This window comes from Ictidomys tridecemlineatus, chromosome 7 (assembly GCF_052094955.1).
Source record: "Ictidomys tridecemlineatus isolate mIctTri1 chromosome 7, mIctTri1.hap1, whole genome shotgun sequence".
In the NCBI taxonomy this organism is placed as follows: domain Eukaryota; kingdom Metazoa; phylum Chordata; class Mammalia; order Rodentia; family Sciuridae; genus Ictidomys; species Ictidomys tridecemlineatus.
Genome location: NC_135483.1, coordinates 123,719,655 through 123,737,512, shown reverse-complemented (window position 1 = coordinate 123,737,512; position 17,858 = coordinate 123,719,655). Strand labels below are relative to the sequence as shown.

General features: G+C 34.7%; 1 protein-coding gene across 1 annotated transcript in view; it reads right to left on the bottom strand.

Moving 5' to 3' along the window:
• Window positions 1-9,283: 9,283 nt before the first annotated feature.
• Arl6ip6 (ARF like GTPase 6 interacting protein 6) overlaps window positions 9,284-17,858 on the bottom strand; it is a 40,066-nt gene continuing 31,491 nt past the window's right edge. Inside the window, exon 4 of the mRNA XM_005315795.5 lies at window positions 9,284-15,375. Coding sequence (XP_005315852.1) covers window positions 15,282-15,375 — 94 coding nt within the window. The 3' untranslated portion in view covers window positions 9,284-15,281. The remainder of the gene's footprint in view (window positions 15,376-17,858) is intronic.

Sequence of the window (17,858 nt, the reverse complement as noted above, 5' to 3'; positions counted from 1 at the left end):
CAGTGGCTCAGGAGGCTGAGGCAGGAGGATCACAAGTTCAAAGGTAGCTTCAGCAACTTAGCAAGGCCCTTAGCAACTCAGAGAGACCCTGTCTCAAAATAAAAAATGAAAAGGACTGGGGATGTAGCTCAGTGCTTTAGCACCCCTGGGTTCAATGCTTCTTTCAGAAAAAAAAATATATAAATAAGTAAGCTAAAAATACTTAAGAAAGTATTATCATGACAAATCTTCTAGGGCTTTGAGTATAACTCTTATTCTTTGAGAATGAGAGTAATACCCATTGTAAGAATCTTCCATAAATTAATTAACCATGTCTACATTGATAAGTACAATCTTTTTATCCATCTTTGCTTGGCTAATGACAAACACAGTACTCATTATACAGCAAGCCCACAATAAACACCTGAAAACTGAATGAAGATAAATGACTATATGTGTCTTTTTTTGGGTAGCAGTGATCTTGTATTGGATGACTTAAAACTGAACAAACAAGTCCCATCTAAAACTGTCCAATGTTGCTGGAAAAACTATTTTAAACTCAGCTTTTCCACTAGAACTACCTCTTCAACCTCAAAAAAAGCATTATAGAAATAAACTGTCTAAACGTTATAAAAATATCATTATTAATGAAAAATAACTCCCCCTGCACAAAAAGGATTAGGAAATAACCATTTTAAAGAAAGAAGAGTTTAGTTATAAATATGTTGCATAGTAGATTCTGAAATGACAGTGGGGGATAGTTTGTGAGAATTTTATTTTTATGTGCTGCCTTTGTTGAATAAAATTAGTGTCCCTTATTTCTAATCCAAAAAGCAAGCAAGAGGGCGGGGGAATATGACTCAGTTGGTGGAGTGCTTGCCTTGCATGCAGATGGCTCTGGGTTCAATCCCCAGTACAGAAAAAAAAAAAAAAAAGCAAGCAAGAGAAATAGTATCTCTTTTACTAAAAACAAAGAAGCAAAAAGAATATACTGCTGCTGGAATGTTCTTATTAATTTAGCCTGTGCATCTTCCTTCCCCTGAGCTAGAATCCTCTGCAGCAATGCTTCTTACCTTGCCTGCGCATTGGATCACCCAAAGATTCTTGAAACATATTTATGCCTGTTCTTACCCCACCCCCAGGGATTCTGATTTACTTGGTCTGGGGCATGTCCAGGCATTGGACATTTTAAAAGGCTCCTCAGATAATTCTAATGTAAATCCAAGTTTGAAAAGCATTCTTTTACCCCCAACCCCAAATAAAAAGATGAAATAGCACTGCCAGTCCTCCCAGAATTACCTAATATATTTTAGTAGAAGAAAAAGAAGGAAGAAGGTTAATAGAGTTTTGGAGTGACAGGATTGAAGGAGCATGAAAGAAATGAAAAATAAATGTACATCACATGATAGGGAGCAGGTGGGAGAAAGCATGGACACGCACAACACAGTTTCCCAGCAATCTATGGTGTTCAAATTAAGAATGAGCCTGATTGGCATTAAGAAAAACTGCCTGCTTTCCTTCCCCCCTCACCCTCCTCCTTTCTCTGGAATGAAAATAATCAATCTCAGAATTTTAGATCTTAGAATTGTAGCAGTCCTAGAGGTGTGCCATTCAGTTCTTCCTTCAACTAGAACCTACTGTGAGAATTGTAGATAGTTGATTCTCATCAGCCGACTTCAGGATCCACAGCAATGTTCATGCTGAGGCTTCACATTTCCTGGGCTGCTCATAGCTAATGGCACATAGTGGGTATTTAAGCCAGGGCATTGATATCTAGTGTAGGACTCTTTTAATGCACAATCTTTATTCTGGAATTCCCCCATTGGCTTTTCTAAGCTTTGTCAAAGCTGTGCAGAAGTCTGAGGTTTTTATTAATTCTAATTCCTTTTCCCTGATTTTCACAAATTCATTGCTTTCTGCTTATTCCTGAATCCCTTTCCCTTTCCCTTTCAAATGCATTGCTCCCAATAAATTTCTTGTACATCTAACTCTTTCTTGGCATCACTTTCTCAGAATGCTTAAACTGAATCACATAAACTTCCTTTTAGCTCAGAAACCTGATGTTCAAATGATTTGATGATTGTCACAAGACTACTATGTAGCAGACTAGGATTAGCAATAGAATTTACAATCCACAAATGAATATATTCTAAATAAAAATGTCATCATTGAAAAAAAAAACTAAAATAAAAGTAAAACCAAGTGTAATGGATTGAAAAGAATCCTGTATGATTTGGATGTGAGGTGTCCCCCAAAAGCTCACGTGTGAGACAATGCAAGAAGGTTCAGAGGAGAAATGATGGATTGTAAGAGCCTTAACCCAATCACCGATTTAATCCCCTGACAGGGATTAACTGAGAATTAACTGAAGTGGTAGGGTGTGGCTGGAGGTGGTGGGAATTGGGGAATGGTTTTGATGTATATATTTGTATCTGGAGAGTGGAGTCTCTCTCTCTACTTCCTGGTCACCATGATGTGAGCTGCTTCCCTCTGCCACACACTTCGTCATGATATTCGGCCTCATCTGGAACCCCTAGAAATGGAGCCAGCCCTCTATGGACTAAGACCTCTGAAACTGAGCCCTCAAATAAACTTAGTCCTTGCAGTGGTTCTGGTCAGATCCTTTAATCCAGCAGCAAGAAAGCTGATTAAAACAAGTTCCCCCCAAACTTGTGTCCACTTGGAGCCTCATAATATGACCTTTTTGGAAAGAGGGTCTTTGCAAATGTAATTAAGAATTGAGGGGTTGGGGTTTGGCTCAAGTGATAGAGTGCTCGCCTAGCACATGTGAGGCACTGGGTTCGATCCTCAGCACCATATAAAAATAAAGATATTGTATCCACCTAAAACTAAAAAATAAATTAAAAAAAAGGAATTGAGATGAGATTATACTGGATTAGAGTGGGCCCCAAATTCAAGAACTACCCTTACAAGAGACAGAAAAGGACACACTTAAGATAATGCAATGAGAATCAGAGATTAAAGTGATACACCCACAAGCCAAGGAATACCAGCAGCCATCAGAGCCTGGGGAAAGGAACAATTTTTCTCATGAATCTTCAGAGGGAACTTGGCCCTGCCAGGATCTTAATTTTGGACTTTCTGTTTCCAGATCTGTGTGCTTTAAGCCACTGAATTTGCATTAATTTGTTACAGTGGCCCTAGTAAACTGAAGGCACAACTTCAGTGAGGGGTCTTCTGTACTACACTAGTCATATCACCAAAACAGAACTGTGCAACCAACTATAAAAATCAAAACTATCAATCTTATATTTTTAGTAAACAGTGTAGAGAAGCTAGTACTTTACACTTTGAGGGGAGGTTTTGGCCTTAAAAGAGTATATTACAAGATGGGCGCAGTGGTGCACACCTATAATCCCAGCAGCTTGGGAGGCTAAGACAGGAGGATCAAGAGTTGAAAGCCAGCCTCAGCAATGGCAAGGCACTTAGTAACTAAGTGAGACTTGTCTCTAAATAAAATACAAAATAGGGCTGGAGATATGGCTCAGTGATTGAGTGCCCCTGGGTTCAATTCCTCATACCAGAAAAAAAGTAAAATAAAAGCACCTTACATTATAAATCACTAGCTAGTATGTTCCATTCCCTTGTAGGTCAAGAGTCAGTACTTTAGCTCCAGGTGGCCCAAAAGATTAGCACAGAGCTACCATAAAAGTGCTGCAAGTTAAACTGGCCCCTATTTTCAACCTGAGTTGACATCCAGATACCATTGAATATAACTAAATCTCAGTCTTTCAGCACCAGCACCTTTTAAGAACATGTAGGCAAGCGTATATGGGTCAAGGAAAGTTTGTCACTTGGGGAAAGTGTGTTTTAACACACATAGAGGTTCCAAAAGAGGAGAGTAAACTTTTGTATCATACCTTTTGAGTAATTTTTAATGAGTTCCTGTGTCAGGGTCCCCAATCCCTCCTTTAAGCTTGGTATCTGCTAGGACTAACAGGATTTGAAAACTGTTACACTAATTATTATAATTATAAAATGATTCAAATCAAAATCAATAAAGGGAAAAAGTAGTAGGGGCAAAATCTAGGAGAAACCAGGTACAAGCTTCCAAGTGTTTTTCCTAGTAGAGTCACATGGGGATACATATTCCAGCAATGATGTGTGACCACATGTGTGAAGTGCTATCAACCAGGGCAAGTTCCTGACCCTTGAAGTCCAGGATTTTCATCAGAGGTCAGTCATAAAGGTTCCCTAGGGGGAAAAAAAAAACAGGTTATCCAACATAAATCACAAATTGCTACAGCAAGGTCCAAGGCCTTAGGCATACTGAAATACTTTGATCAGAGACCATTTCAAAGGTTTTTCATTTCATTTTTTTTTCTGAGAAATTCCAAGGCATTTACATAATGCATTCCTTTTTTTCTAAACCCAGAGAGTTTTGAGAGATTTTATTATTATTATTTTGTGGTGCTGGGGATTGAGCCCAGGTCTTTGTGCATGCAAGGCAAGCACTCTACCAACTGAGCTATATCCCCAGATCCTTCTCTATTATTCTTAATAAATTACTGGTCTCTTACAATGTCAGAGATAAATACATCTAAAATACATTGTTTTTAAACAATCATAAAAAGTCTTTAATCCCAGTTATTCTGGAGGTTGAGGCTGGAGAATCACAAATTCAAGCCTAGCCTGCAACCTAGGGAAACTCTGTCTCAAAATATAACATTTTGAAAAGGGCTGGAGATATAACTCAGTGGCAGAGTGCTTGCCCTGCAGGAAGGAGGCCCTAGTTTCCAGTGTGAAAACTGGAAAAAAAAATCTTAAAAATAGTTGGGCCTGGTAGGCTTTTCTTGAGTTTTAGAGACTCCACTATATGTCATCTGTTGAGTTACTTTAAAATACTACTGTATAGGGGGGCTGGGGTGTGGCTTAGTGGTAGAATGCTCACCTAGCCCCAGGGAGGCCCTGGGTTTGATCCTCAGCACCACATAAAAATAAATAAAATAAAGGTATTGTGTCCAAATACAACTAAAAATAAATATAAAAAATACCATGGTATAAGACTTTATTTTTATTCTATCTTTGATAAAGCCAGGTTGACATAAAAATTTTAACAATCTAGCTTTCACTTAAAGTTATACTATGGATACCTTCATTTTCAGTATCTTACAGATCTCACTTTTGTTTTTAGACATACATGACAGTAGAATGTATTTTGACATATTACACATATGTGAAATATAACTTCCCATTTGATTGTACATGATGTGGAGTTACACTGGTCATGTATTCATATATGAACATAGGAAAGCTATGTCCAGTTCATTCTACTGTCTTTCCTATTCCCATCGCCTCTCTCATCCCTTTATTCTGATTCAGTGAAATTCTTCCCTCCCACCCCCTTATTGTGTAAGCATTTGCCTATCAGAGAGAACATTCAGCCTTTGGTTTTGGGGGATTGGCTTATTTCACTTAGCATAATAGTCTCCAATTCCATTCATTTACCAAATTGAATTACAAATACCAATTATGGCAAATGCCATAATTTCATTCTTCTTTATGGCTGAGTAATTGTGTGTGTGTGTGTGTGTGTGTATATCACATTTTCTTTATCCATTCATCTACTGAAGGGCACCTAGGTTGTTTCCATAGCTTAGCTATTGTGAATTGAGTTGCTATAAACATTGATGTGGCTGCATCATTGAAGTATGCTGATTTTAAGTCCTTTGAATACAGACCAAGGAGCGAGATAAGATGCTCAAATTGTGGTTCCATTCCAAGTTTTCTGAGGAACCTCAAAACTGCTTTCCAAGGTAGTTGAGCCAATTTGCTGTCCTACCAGAAATGTATGAATGTTCCTTTTCTCCTACATCCTCACCAACATTATTGTTACTTATATTCTTGATAATTGCCATTCTGACTGAAGTGAGATGGAATTTCAGAGTAGTTTTAATTTGTATTTCTATAATTGCTAGAGATGTTGAACAATTTTTTCATATATTTGATGACCATTTGTATTTCTTTTTCTGTGACGTGCCTGTTCAGTCTCTTTGCCCATTTATTGATTGGGTTATTTGGGGGATTTTTTTGGTGTTAAGTTTTTTTGAGTTCTTTGCATATCCTGTAGATAAATGCTCTATCTGAGGTGCAGGTGGCAAAGATTTTCTCCCATTCTGTAGGCACTCTTTTTACATTCTTGACTGTTCCCTTTGCTGTGAAGAAGATTTTTAGTTTGATGAAATCCCATTTATTGATTCTTGATTCTACCTTTTGCACTTTAGGAGTTTAGTTGAGGAAGTCTGTTCCTAAACTGACATGATGGAGAGTTGAAGCTAAATTTTTTCTAGTAGGGGCAGAGTCTCTGGTTTAATTCCTAGTTCCTTGATCCACTTTTGAGTTTTGTGCATGGTAAGAGCTAGGGATTTAATTTCATTTTGTTGCATATAGATTTCCAGTTTTCCCAGCACCACTTGCTGAAGAGGCTCTTATCTCCAATGCATGTTTATGGTACCTTTATCTAGTATGAGATAACTGCATTTATGTGGGTTTGTCTCTATTTGTCTTCTATTTTGTTCCATTGGTCTTCTTGTCTGTTTTGTGCCAGTACCATGATATATTTGTTATTATAGCTCTGTGGTATAATTTAGGATCTGGTGATGGGATGTTTCCTGCATCACTTCTTGCTAAGGATTGTGTTGGCTGTTATAGACCTCTTATTTTTCCAAATGAATTTCATGGCTACTTTTCCAATTTATATAAAGAACATCATTGAAATTTTAATAGGAATTGCATCAAATCTGTATAGCACTTTTGGTTGTATGTCCATTTAAAAAAATATTAATTCTGCCTATCCATGAACATGGGAGCTCTTTCCACCTTCTAAGGTCTTCAATTACTTTCTTTAGTGTTCTGTAGTTTTCATTATAGAGGACTTTCATCTCTTGATTCCCAAGCTTTTTTTCTTTTTTTTTTTTTTGAGGCTATTGTGAATGGGATAGTTTTCCTAATTTCTCTTTCAGTCATTGGTGTGTGTTAATTTTTTATCTATACTTGGCTGAATTCTAGAAGCTTTTATTCTTTTTTTTTTTAAGAGAGAGTGAGAGAGGAGAGAGAGAGAGAATTTTTAATATTTATTTTTTTTAGTTCTTGGCGGACACAACATCTTTGTTGGTATGTGGTGCTGAGGATCGAACCCGGGCCGCACGCATGCCAGGCGAGCGCGCTACCGCTTGAGCCACATCCCCAGCCCTAGAAGCTTTTATTCTAAAAAATTCCCTTTATGACTTCTTTCTGTGCAGTTACATAGTTTAAATTCTGCTATACACAATTCCATATCCTGCTTTTAATTTAATGTTATATCTTAATGTTTACTGTCTCTCCTCTTGAGAGCTACCACTTTTAACATGCTGCATAATTTATATCCCATTGTGTTTTTGTGACATGCTATTGGTCTTTTAGTTTTCTTTCATTATTTCCCACTGTAAAGAATGCTTGGGGGGGGGGAGGGGGGGCTGGGGATGTGGCTCAAGCGGTAGCGCGCTTGCCTGGCATGCGTGCGGCCCGGGTTCGATCCTCAGCACCACATACCAACGGGGATGTTGTGTCCGCCGAGAACTGAAAAATAAATGTTAAAAATTCTCTCTCTCACTCTCTCTTTAAAAAAAAAAAAAAAAGAATGCTTGGGGTATAGATATTTTTCTGTGCTTTATATTACTTATTTAGGCTATAAACCTAGAAGTGGAATTAGTAGATCGAAGCTTCTAACACATATGACCAAACCAAAAGAATGTCTTATTACTCACTTACCACTTTGTTTCTACCAAGCCTTCAGATATTTGACTAGGTATACTCCTCTAGCTTCATGTTATCCATTTACTACATACTATTTTCTGTATTATCACAAAAATACTCAATACACAGGACTATATAGACATAACACATTACAGTAAGAGCTTTAGTAACATCAAAAAGCTTTAGTGACATTTAGCTTTAGTGACATCAAAAACTGTCTTTTTTGTTTATATTTCATTGTGAGAGTGGGAGGATATAGTCTTTAAATTATTATATCATAGGATTTATTTTTTTAAAAGTTCTATTAAGAATTTTACAATTACTTAAGATTCTCATTGTTTAGATGTGTCTTCCAGTTTGGAGTAGCTATAAATTACTGAAATTATTTAAATTTCTGAGTTTTCCCTTTGAAAATATTTTCCTTATATGTATATATTTATAATAAACTTTTACTCACTAACTCTATTTCTGAGACACTTCCCCCAAATAAAAATTCACTTCTTATTGGGAAACAGAGAAATAGAAACTATTAATGATTTTGTTTTACAAAATGTATTTCCAGGATTTTTAAAAATTTGCTTATACTTGCCATGAGATTAAGATAAAATTTTATCAAGAATGATTTTTTACAAAACTTTTTTGACTCACTCTAGGTCTTTCAAAATAAAACAATTTCTTGTATCAGTAATATAAAATGTTTCTTATTGGATGCCTTCATGATATTTAAAAGTATGATTCTCATTTTGTTTCTCCCAACTTGAACACAAATGGAAATTTGCTCAATCTGAAAGTATAATTCCATATAAGAATTTAGAATAAATGTCAAACACTTTATATTTTGTATCAGAAGGAACTTGTAACATCCAACAGTGGAGGTATTAGCTGTATTTAATGCATAATGGAAAATTATACTGTCATTACACTTTCAGATTCAGCATATTAACTTTCACCTTAGGAAGATTTGTTCAGCACTAAGAATTATAAGTGATTATAACCTGCCTAGAAGTAGTAATTACTTTCTGTCTAGATAAAATAGATACATAAATTCCTATTTTTTTGAAATATAAATCGTGCTGACAGATTTTAACATGGTACTTACTTAAAAAAAAAGGCAAAAAATTTCAGCAGCAAAGCCAATACCTACAAAAGGTTTGGGGTAGTCAAGATTTTAATTTTGAACTCTCTGGGAATTCATGTCTTCCCTGGCATACTACACTGAATTAAATATCGGGTTCACCCTGGGGCTAACCTAAAGCCACCCTGTGGTTTGTCTTACTTTTTTTTTTTGTTTTTCCTCCTCTCTTTTCTAAAGGAAGGAAAATGAGTGTAGTGAGCCCAGGACGGATCAAACTCAGCAATTAATTCCACATTAGTAAGGGTAAAATAGAGCTGATTTCTGGGAATAGAGGGAGGAGCTAGGGAAAAAGTGTCAAGGAAACAGCATTCATTAAGTTTTGCTGGAAAGAAAAGGCTACAAGGGTAAATGTTAGGAACTAATAGTTCATCTATTTCAGTATGTTTCATAGCAGTAACACAAAACAACTCTTCATTACTCTCCAGAGCTTTTATTCCCATAGATTAATTATATCTCTGAAACAAGTTTTTCAGCTGAAATAAAAGCATTGATTTTGATGAAACTTTTCATATTGTTAGACACTTCTGTACAGAAAAATGACTCATTATTTTGCACAATACTAGGGAGTAAATAATTCAAAATACTATGGAAGCTTGTTCTGACATTAATTTATGAAAATATGAATAAATTATATGTCCCTTAGTCACACCAGTTATCTGCTCAGTCCAGTAGCATTAGATTAAAAGGACATAAAAATGTTTTAAACATCACATTTATTACATATTCTTTAAAAAAATTTTTTTCGAGACAGGGTATAAGTTGTCCAGGCTGGACTTGAACTTGTGACCCTCCAGAGCCATAGGCATATACCACCATGCCCAGCTTAAATATTCCATTTAGCTTTTTAGAGTTTTAAAAATTTTTTAGTATTGTATAAACAGATATTTGTACTAGTGTGGAAAATATCTACTTAGGTGTTTACAGTAAGCTTTATTGTTATATACTTACATATTAATTAGATTCACAAGACATAAAGCCATTTTTCCAAAAAAATTTCCCTAAAAGAATTTGCAATTCTAGGTATAGATTAGATGTTCAATAAGTGCTATAAATAATTACAAAGTACCTGGTAAAATAATTACAAAGTACCTGGTAAGTGTAAAGTTCAGTCTAGGTATATGTACATAATAAAGTCTAAAAAAGACATCATAATAAAATAATAAGGCTTGATAACATGATCTTTGGGCAATCAGTCAGCTGCTGGATACTCAATTAATAGCATTTGAAGGAGTAGCACTACACGACCTTTGTCCTTACTAGTCTTAGATTTACTTCCATCTCTGGCAGCACCACTATTTATGGATTTACTTAATAATTTATACATAATCATGGATTTCCACAACATGCTTGGTCAATGAACTTACTACAAGAGGTAAGATTTTTTTTTTGACATCTCTTATTTTCAGCTGCTGTTTTTAAACACAAAAATAATGTACTAAAAACTTAGTTCTAAAGCTAGTTGAAAGATTTAAAGTTAGGGGTCTATTCTTGCTGCAGCATAAGTTTTTATCCAGCAACTTCTATTTCATGCTCTTTGTCCCATGGGTTATAAACCATAGATCCAAGAACCAAGAGGTTGGCATTTGGCTAATGCCTCTGTTACATATGACCCACTCATAAACCTTTTGCTTTTTCTCTGACTCTGGACTGTGAAGCTTTAAAGATTTTAGTATTGGAGAAAGGAGTTCAAAAGAATTCAAACTGCCACATGGTAATTTTATATTCTTTATCCAATGGATAATCAAGCAAAAAAAAAAAACCTTCAGGTAAATTTGGTGTCTTAACCTTATAATACAGTAACTGCTACTCAATGAGAACAAGGAGGAATATAGAGGAAAAACTGAGGACACTGAGGAATGTCCTTATACTACCATACACAGTGGCAAAAATGAACCAACAAGAGCTTAGATGTGTCAGGTCACTAGGTTAAGGAAGAAAACTAGTTAATAAAATAAATAAAAGGGAAGGTCTCATGACCTTCCAGTGCTTAAATAGGACAGCATTTTTATTTTCTTGCTCTGTCATATGTAACATGTAAATTTCTCATCTCTTTTCTATCCTTTAGTATTAAAATGATAACATAATTTGCAAACTATCAAAGAACATAGCAAAAGTAGAAGAATGGACATAATTTGAAGATCTTGGTCTAGGTATTAGATGTAGGCATGCAATGGCTGCATTTACACATGAGCACTTTTCTAACTTTGAGTATGAAAGGAAAGTTATGTATGGACACTGACCAGCCAAGAGTAAAGCATAGCAAAATTCTGTTGTTGTTTTTTCAGTTGCTTAATAATGAGTCACCCATTCCAAAAGAATTTTGGATGCTGCCTTCAATTACAAAAGATAATTGAGAGACATGAGGCATGAGACCTAATTTTGGTAAACTGGTAACTCTCTCTGATGACTATGAACCTTGAACCTATCTTCCAAAGCCCAAGAAGAAAGGGCAGAAAAGACTCATCATTCTGACCAGGCTATTCCCACTATCAGTCCTTTGTTAGTTGCCAGGCAGGAACTTACAGCATTAAGCATCTGCTTATAAAGAAAGCTACTGCTGATGCTAACATCCTTTTAAGTTATTAGTTTCAGACAAGACCCTTTCTTCAGACAAGAAAAAGTGCATGGAACACTGTATAAAGCATGATCTCAGACTGAACATGCCCAAGAATGTGTCTGCCTCTGCATGCAATGACAAGTTTTTCCAGTATGAATATGCAAAAGTCCCTTGTTTCCTTTGTTCCAGGACACGCTGCTTTGAGAGTTGTCCCATGTTCCCCTTACTTGCTACAAACAATAACACCTTTCTTCACTTCTACCTCCTGGTTGTTGCTAACTTTGTACACACCAAGGAAGCGAACCCATCTATCTTGATCCATTTAAGCAAGCAACCTATGCTGGGTTCACAACAATCTATTCCAATTACTTAAGAAACAGCAAAGAAAGCATGCAAACACACAGAAATACCAAGTACCTTTTCAAAATCTGGGGATGGTTCTGTGACCTTAGGGGTCCATGGAAAAAGAGAGAGCCACTGGAATTCTTTATTCTTATATAGAAGACTCACAAAGGGAGGTTCCATGGAACATTCTATCCCAAAAAGGGAAAAGGGGTAGGATTACAAAGGAACAGGTGGGTGTAATTCAACCCCATCAGGTGACGCCCACTCCTGGAGTCACATCTTCCTTATTTGAGCAGAGGTAAAGCCCAATCTATTGTGGGGTGCATAACTGTTCAATACCCTTTTACTCAGGACTTACAGGTATACACATAGCTTCTGTCCTGAGACACTCCTGACATCCATCATGGTTACATCTTCACTTTCTCCTCCTTGACTCTGACACTTTCTTGGTTCCTGCCCACCAAATCTGACAGCAAATAGCAATACATTTGATCAATATATCTTTCAAACAAATTTATCTTTTCCTTAAATAGTTTGAAATATAGGACCCTAAATAATATAATCAAAAAATGAACAGAAATGGGAAAATAAAAAAATCTTTTAAATCTGATTTACTAGGGTGGGGGTGTGGGAGTGGGGGTAGGGTTGTGCTCAGCGATAGAGCTCTTGCCTACCATGTGTGAAGCACCACATAAATAAATCAATAGAGGTACTGTGTCCATCTTACAACTAAAAAAATATATATTCTTTTAAAAATCTGATTTACGAGAAGTCTTATCAATGAACCCACTTTTGAGATGGATACTACATATATATATATTCTTTTGGATACTTTTCTTCATTGATTGTCTTACCTTTTCTATTCCCAGTCTTCCTTGTTTGTGTGTGTAATGTGGTGGTGGTGGGGGGGAGGTGGGGGGTGGGGGGGTGTTGCTTTTTCTAATGTTTACATATAAGGAAACTGGGAAACACTAGTTATTATGTAACAGTGTCTTATTTGAAACTCATTGTCTTATACTAGATTCACATCTTGTAATACCTAGTAATATTTTGATAATAAACAAAATATAATTGAATTTTGTATCACAAATAAATTCCTGATGAAATACCAAGACTAGAACTAGTTTGTTTACTCCAAGACTCTTCAGTAATCACTGAGAGCAATCAATAGCCACAGGCTCACCTATACTCCATGTATTCTTTCCAAGTAACTGAATGTGATATTGCACATAAAAAGATGAAATCATCTAAGTCAATTTCATAAGAGATGGATTCCAATACCAGTTAAGCTCATTTTGAAATTTTTTTTGCAAATGACAATTGCTTCATGCAATCAAATTACAAAAATTGTAGCATTGCCACTGGTTTTCAGGAACCACAAGAATGCCATTATCAGTATCCAGGTCAGCCTTATTCTTTTCTGAGCTTTGCTAAACCATGGTTGCCAGCATTTCTTGGGCTTGTATTTTCCCAGCTCTGTGATACCTTAATTTCACATTGAAAATTCTTGGAAAGACACTGGCTGATTTGAGTCACATCTCTGTACTTACTGCAACCACAATGTCAGGAAAGATTAGAAAGTAAGATTAGCCCAGCTTGGGTTAGATAACTATACTTAGTCAAATTGCTTTTCTCAGAGAGAAAAGCAATCCCTTCCCCCCAAAAAGGGGCGTGCTAGTTCAGAATAAATAGGGTTTCAAAGAAATATTTTATAGATATTTCTGTAAGTATCTAAATTTAAATAAAGATTATCTTGTACATCTTTAAGGTCTACTGTATTACTTTCTTAGTTATTATTAGACTCAAAGAATCAGAGGGAGCTACCTATCCAAATTTGTAGCAGGGGATGGGGGTGAGGGGTGAGGGGTGAGGGTTGGAGCTGGAGGAGTGGAGAGAAGATAAATGAATTTTGTTGCATATACATTAGTTCACAATGGAAGAGCCCTTTAGAGGGAAAGGGGGGAAAAAGAAGGCAAGAAGGAAGACAGGGACTGAAAATAGATTTTTGATTGCAATAACCACACTGGTAGGAATACTTAAGCCATAGGATTGCTACTTAGACACACCCAACACCTGTATTACTTTAAACATTTCAGATAATTTAAATTCTGAAGCAGCACTAGTCATGTCTAACTAAAGATTTCTGAATAGTAAAAAAAAAAAAAAGAAAAAAAAAGAGTTAACACTTTTAGAATCCTTCTTTACGTAGCAATAACATTCAGCAGAGGAATCCAGTACTCATATTCATTCCACTTAGTCTAAATAAGCAGTTTGATTACACAGTGGTTTCCTATGGCCAGGGAAAACATCTTTGAAAAATCATTCACCTTTCTAAAATTGAGATGATTTTCTAAATGTTTAGTAAGAAAGGGAACAATTAAGACTTAATTACTATGAAAACAAAACAAAACAAACAATTATTGAATAGCATTTAAACAGCAAAAGTATAAAATTACATAATCCATTATGTCTATATAAAATATAGTTTTATTACACACACATAGCCTTTCTACTTTGGTAACTAAATTTTTGAGATTAAAAAATATACTAATTCAAATATTTCTACCTACAAAAAATTCAGGTTTTCATTTATTAAAAACAAAATAAGTTCTGATGAAGTAACCATATTTACAACAAGATAAATATGTAAAATGTTGGAAAATAGAAACAATGAATAGTCTCAAATTCTTAATAGTTTAATGACTGAAATAGTTTATCTTTTCAGTAATTTTTTTTTACAAACAAATTTACTTAATTTTAAACTTACATCAATGTGCTTATTAGTTTCAGACAAAAATATTTAGTATAAATGGCAGGTATTAGTTTTGCACAAGCCAAGAAATAACATTTAAAGTTGTCTAGATGCAATAATTTAAAAAAAAAATGTAGATTCAAAATGTAGTAGGAAAATATGTTAAAAAAACATAAAGAACTATGCCTTATAAAAGATATAAATGCACATTCTATTACATGAATATCAAAAACTAAATATTTTTATTTAAAAGTAGCTTCTATAAAATGTCAGAAAAGTAAGCAGTTTGTTTTCATAATGTAATATGTAAGAAAGAAATATTTCTATCTCAATTAATCAGTATTTCTTAGCAAAATTGTAGTATATATATATATATATATATATATATATATATATATATATATATATATATATATATATACACATACATGGAAAGGTAGGCATTATCCTGTATTCAAGTGTCCAAGTTTGATTTCCATTAAAATGTTTTCTATATTTTATAAGAAACACACAAACAAAAGTAAAAGAATGAGGTAAGAATCTTATACTTTTAAAAAGTATTCGAAACTTAATGCTCAAGATATTTTCAATGCCTAGACTCCAGAATGATGTTTTAAAAGATCCTTCATGATGATGACGATTATGATATGTATCTGAACCATATAATGACTTCTTAGTATTCTGAGCAGGCGATGTTTTCTTTTTTCTGTTATTACAAAATAATCACAATTTTGCCAAAATATAGCTCCAGTGTGGTTTCACATGAGGCACCATGCCACAGTAAGAGCAGCTACAATGCCATTCAAAATTGCCATGCTATAGCCCATGTGGAAAGAATGTCCAGTCAGTTTCCTAGAGAAAAAGGAAAAACACAAATCAGAAAATATGGAATTTGGCATAAGAGAAATACTGACAGTTTTTATTGAAAATGCTCAAGACCTAGGACTATATTTAGTGAATGTTTATGAATACACAAATTAAAAATAATATTGGACATTTGCAGGATTAGCAGTGGGTAACAAATCTTAAGTTCTCAGTCAAAAACTGTCCTAATTAACAAATAAGGTTGTTTCAATGTATTAGAACAAAATGCTGAATTTGATCTCCATAGTTTTTTTTTTACTGAGTTTCATAGTCACTTTATAAAGCCATAACATAATTATAAGGTGTAAATTGTTATAAACATGTCCATGCACCAATTAGCATTGTTTTCCCTGTTCTCTTCTCACTTAGATTTAAATTAAAATACATATTATTTCAAGTATTTATCTTGTTTTTACCATTTTAGGATTACATGAAGAAACTACTTTCTCTTTGGGCTTATGTCCATGTGAGTGGTTCAGATGAAATCTTTTAACATTCAGTTCTTATAGTAATACAGTTACTTAGCTGATGCGGTTTCCAATGAGTTCCTAAACACCAGTAGACAAATTTCTTATTTATGATCACTCTGAGTGACAACTAGCTTGAGAACGTTCTATGCACCATATACTCTACCATTTGTTTCTTCTATCTTTAAAAAAACTTACTACCTATTCTTTCTTAGAATTCTTCCCACTAATCATAGTATAACACTTTTTGCTTATCCCAGAGTAAGGATGAGACATACTAAAAAAAGAAAAGAAGATAATGTCCAATTGGTGTCAGAAAGTAAAGCAAAATCCTTTAATCATTGAAGCACACCAAACTGAAGAAAATACAGGAAGATGTACTTGCAGAAGCGGGGGAAAAAAAAAAAGTCAAAACTAACAATCAGGGGCTTGGACTGAGAAAGTCATCATTCCACATCATTTCCTCCTTTCCTAAGAAGAGACCCAACAGGGAAAAACATCTAAATTAATACCTGAAGAGCACCTCATACTAATAACTCCAGTATCACAAGATATGTGGCAGAGTATGAAGGTGATACACTCTTCAAATAACAACCCCTTTGCCTTTATCTGAGGCTACAGAAGACCCAGACACTTCTTGACTGTTCCCTGTTTTGCTCCATGGGAGTTGTTATTTACTCTCTCCACTCAGTCTTTCCTTTCTCAACTACAGTTAGTTTAAGATTCTTCCATATGACACTAAAGGCTAATCTACCTATTTATATTACCTACAATATGATAAAATAGGTACTTAAATGCTTTGCCCCCTTAAAAAAGAGAATTCCTTAAATATGCATGGACAGGGAACAGAAACCTAATTTATAAAATAGAAATATCACTCAATGTAAAAAAAATTAGTAATGACTCAGGAAACTTTTAAATTAATGCTCACAAAATGAAGGTAAACAAAAAACAGTTTCCAAAGTTAATTGTTCTATGTAACTAGTTTGAGCAATGACTCAAAAGTAGAAACACTTCTAAAGTTCAGTTTATTAAAAACTAATATCTATGATGTTGGTATAACTGAATTTTACTAATATGTGCATATTCAAATGCTCAGAGACCCTTACTAGGCAAGCAAAGCATTTAATAGCAATAAAGAATATGCTCTAGGGCTGGGATTGTGGCTCAGTGGTAACGCGCTTCCCTAGCATGCGTGAAGGAAATGGGTTCGATTCTCAGCACCACATACAAATAAATAAAATAAAGGTCCACCAACAACTAAAAAAGAAAAAATAATAATAAAAAATAAAAATAAAATGCTCTAGAGCAGTGGTTTTTAGATTTCCTACCACCTCAAATTCTGCACCCTACCCCCACATATTTTAACTGGGAACACGTAGCAATTGTTAAAGATTACTGCTAAGCAAGAAACTTAAATCTTTAAGGAATCACTTTCTTTAAAGTCTTTCTTCAAACTATCCAACATGATTTTTCTTTTTGGGATAACACATAGTCAACCACTGGCATGATTTTTCTCTATAACTCTAATACATGGTCACTGAGGTTCTGCTAGTAAAGGTTGAAGGCATCATAGTTCTCTTTTGTAAAAACCTTACATCTACCTCCTAGTATAGGAGTTTTTAAATTGACACAACTGTAATGAAAACACTACCTTCAATTAATGAATTCAACATCTTCAATAAATGATGACTAAATATTGCCCAAATAGGCAAAACAATCTTCATGAAGTTGGAGGACTAACTTATGCTTTCCAATTTCAAACCTTACAATAAAACTACAGAGATCCTTAGTAAAAATAAGCATAGAGACCAATGAAATAGGACTGGAAACTCAGAAATAAACCCTATGGTCAATTAAGGTTCCAGAGTGTCAAGGGGAAGAACACTCTTCAACAAATTGTGCTAGACAACTGGATATAAAAGAATGAATTTGGTTCTCTATTTAAAACAGTATACAAATATTAACTCAAAATGAACTAAAGATCTAAATAAAATAACTAAA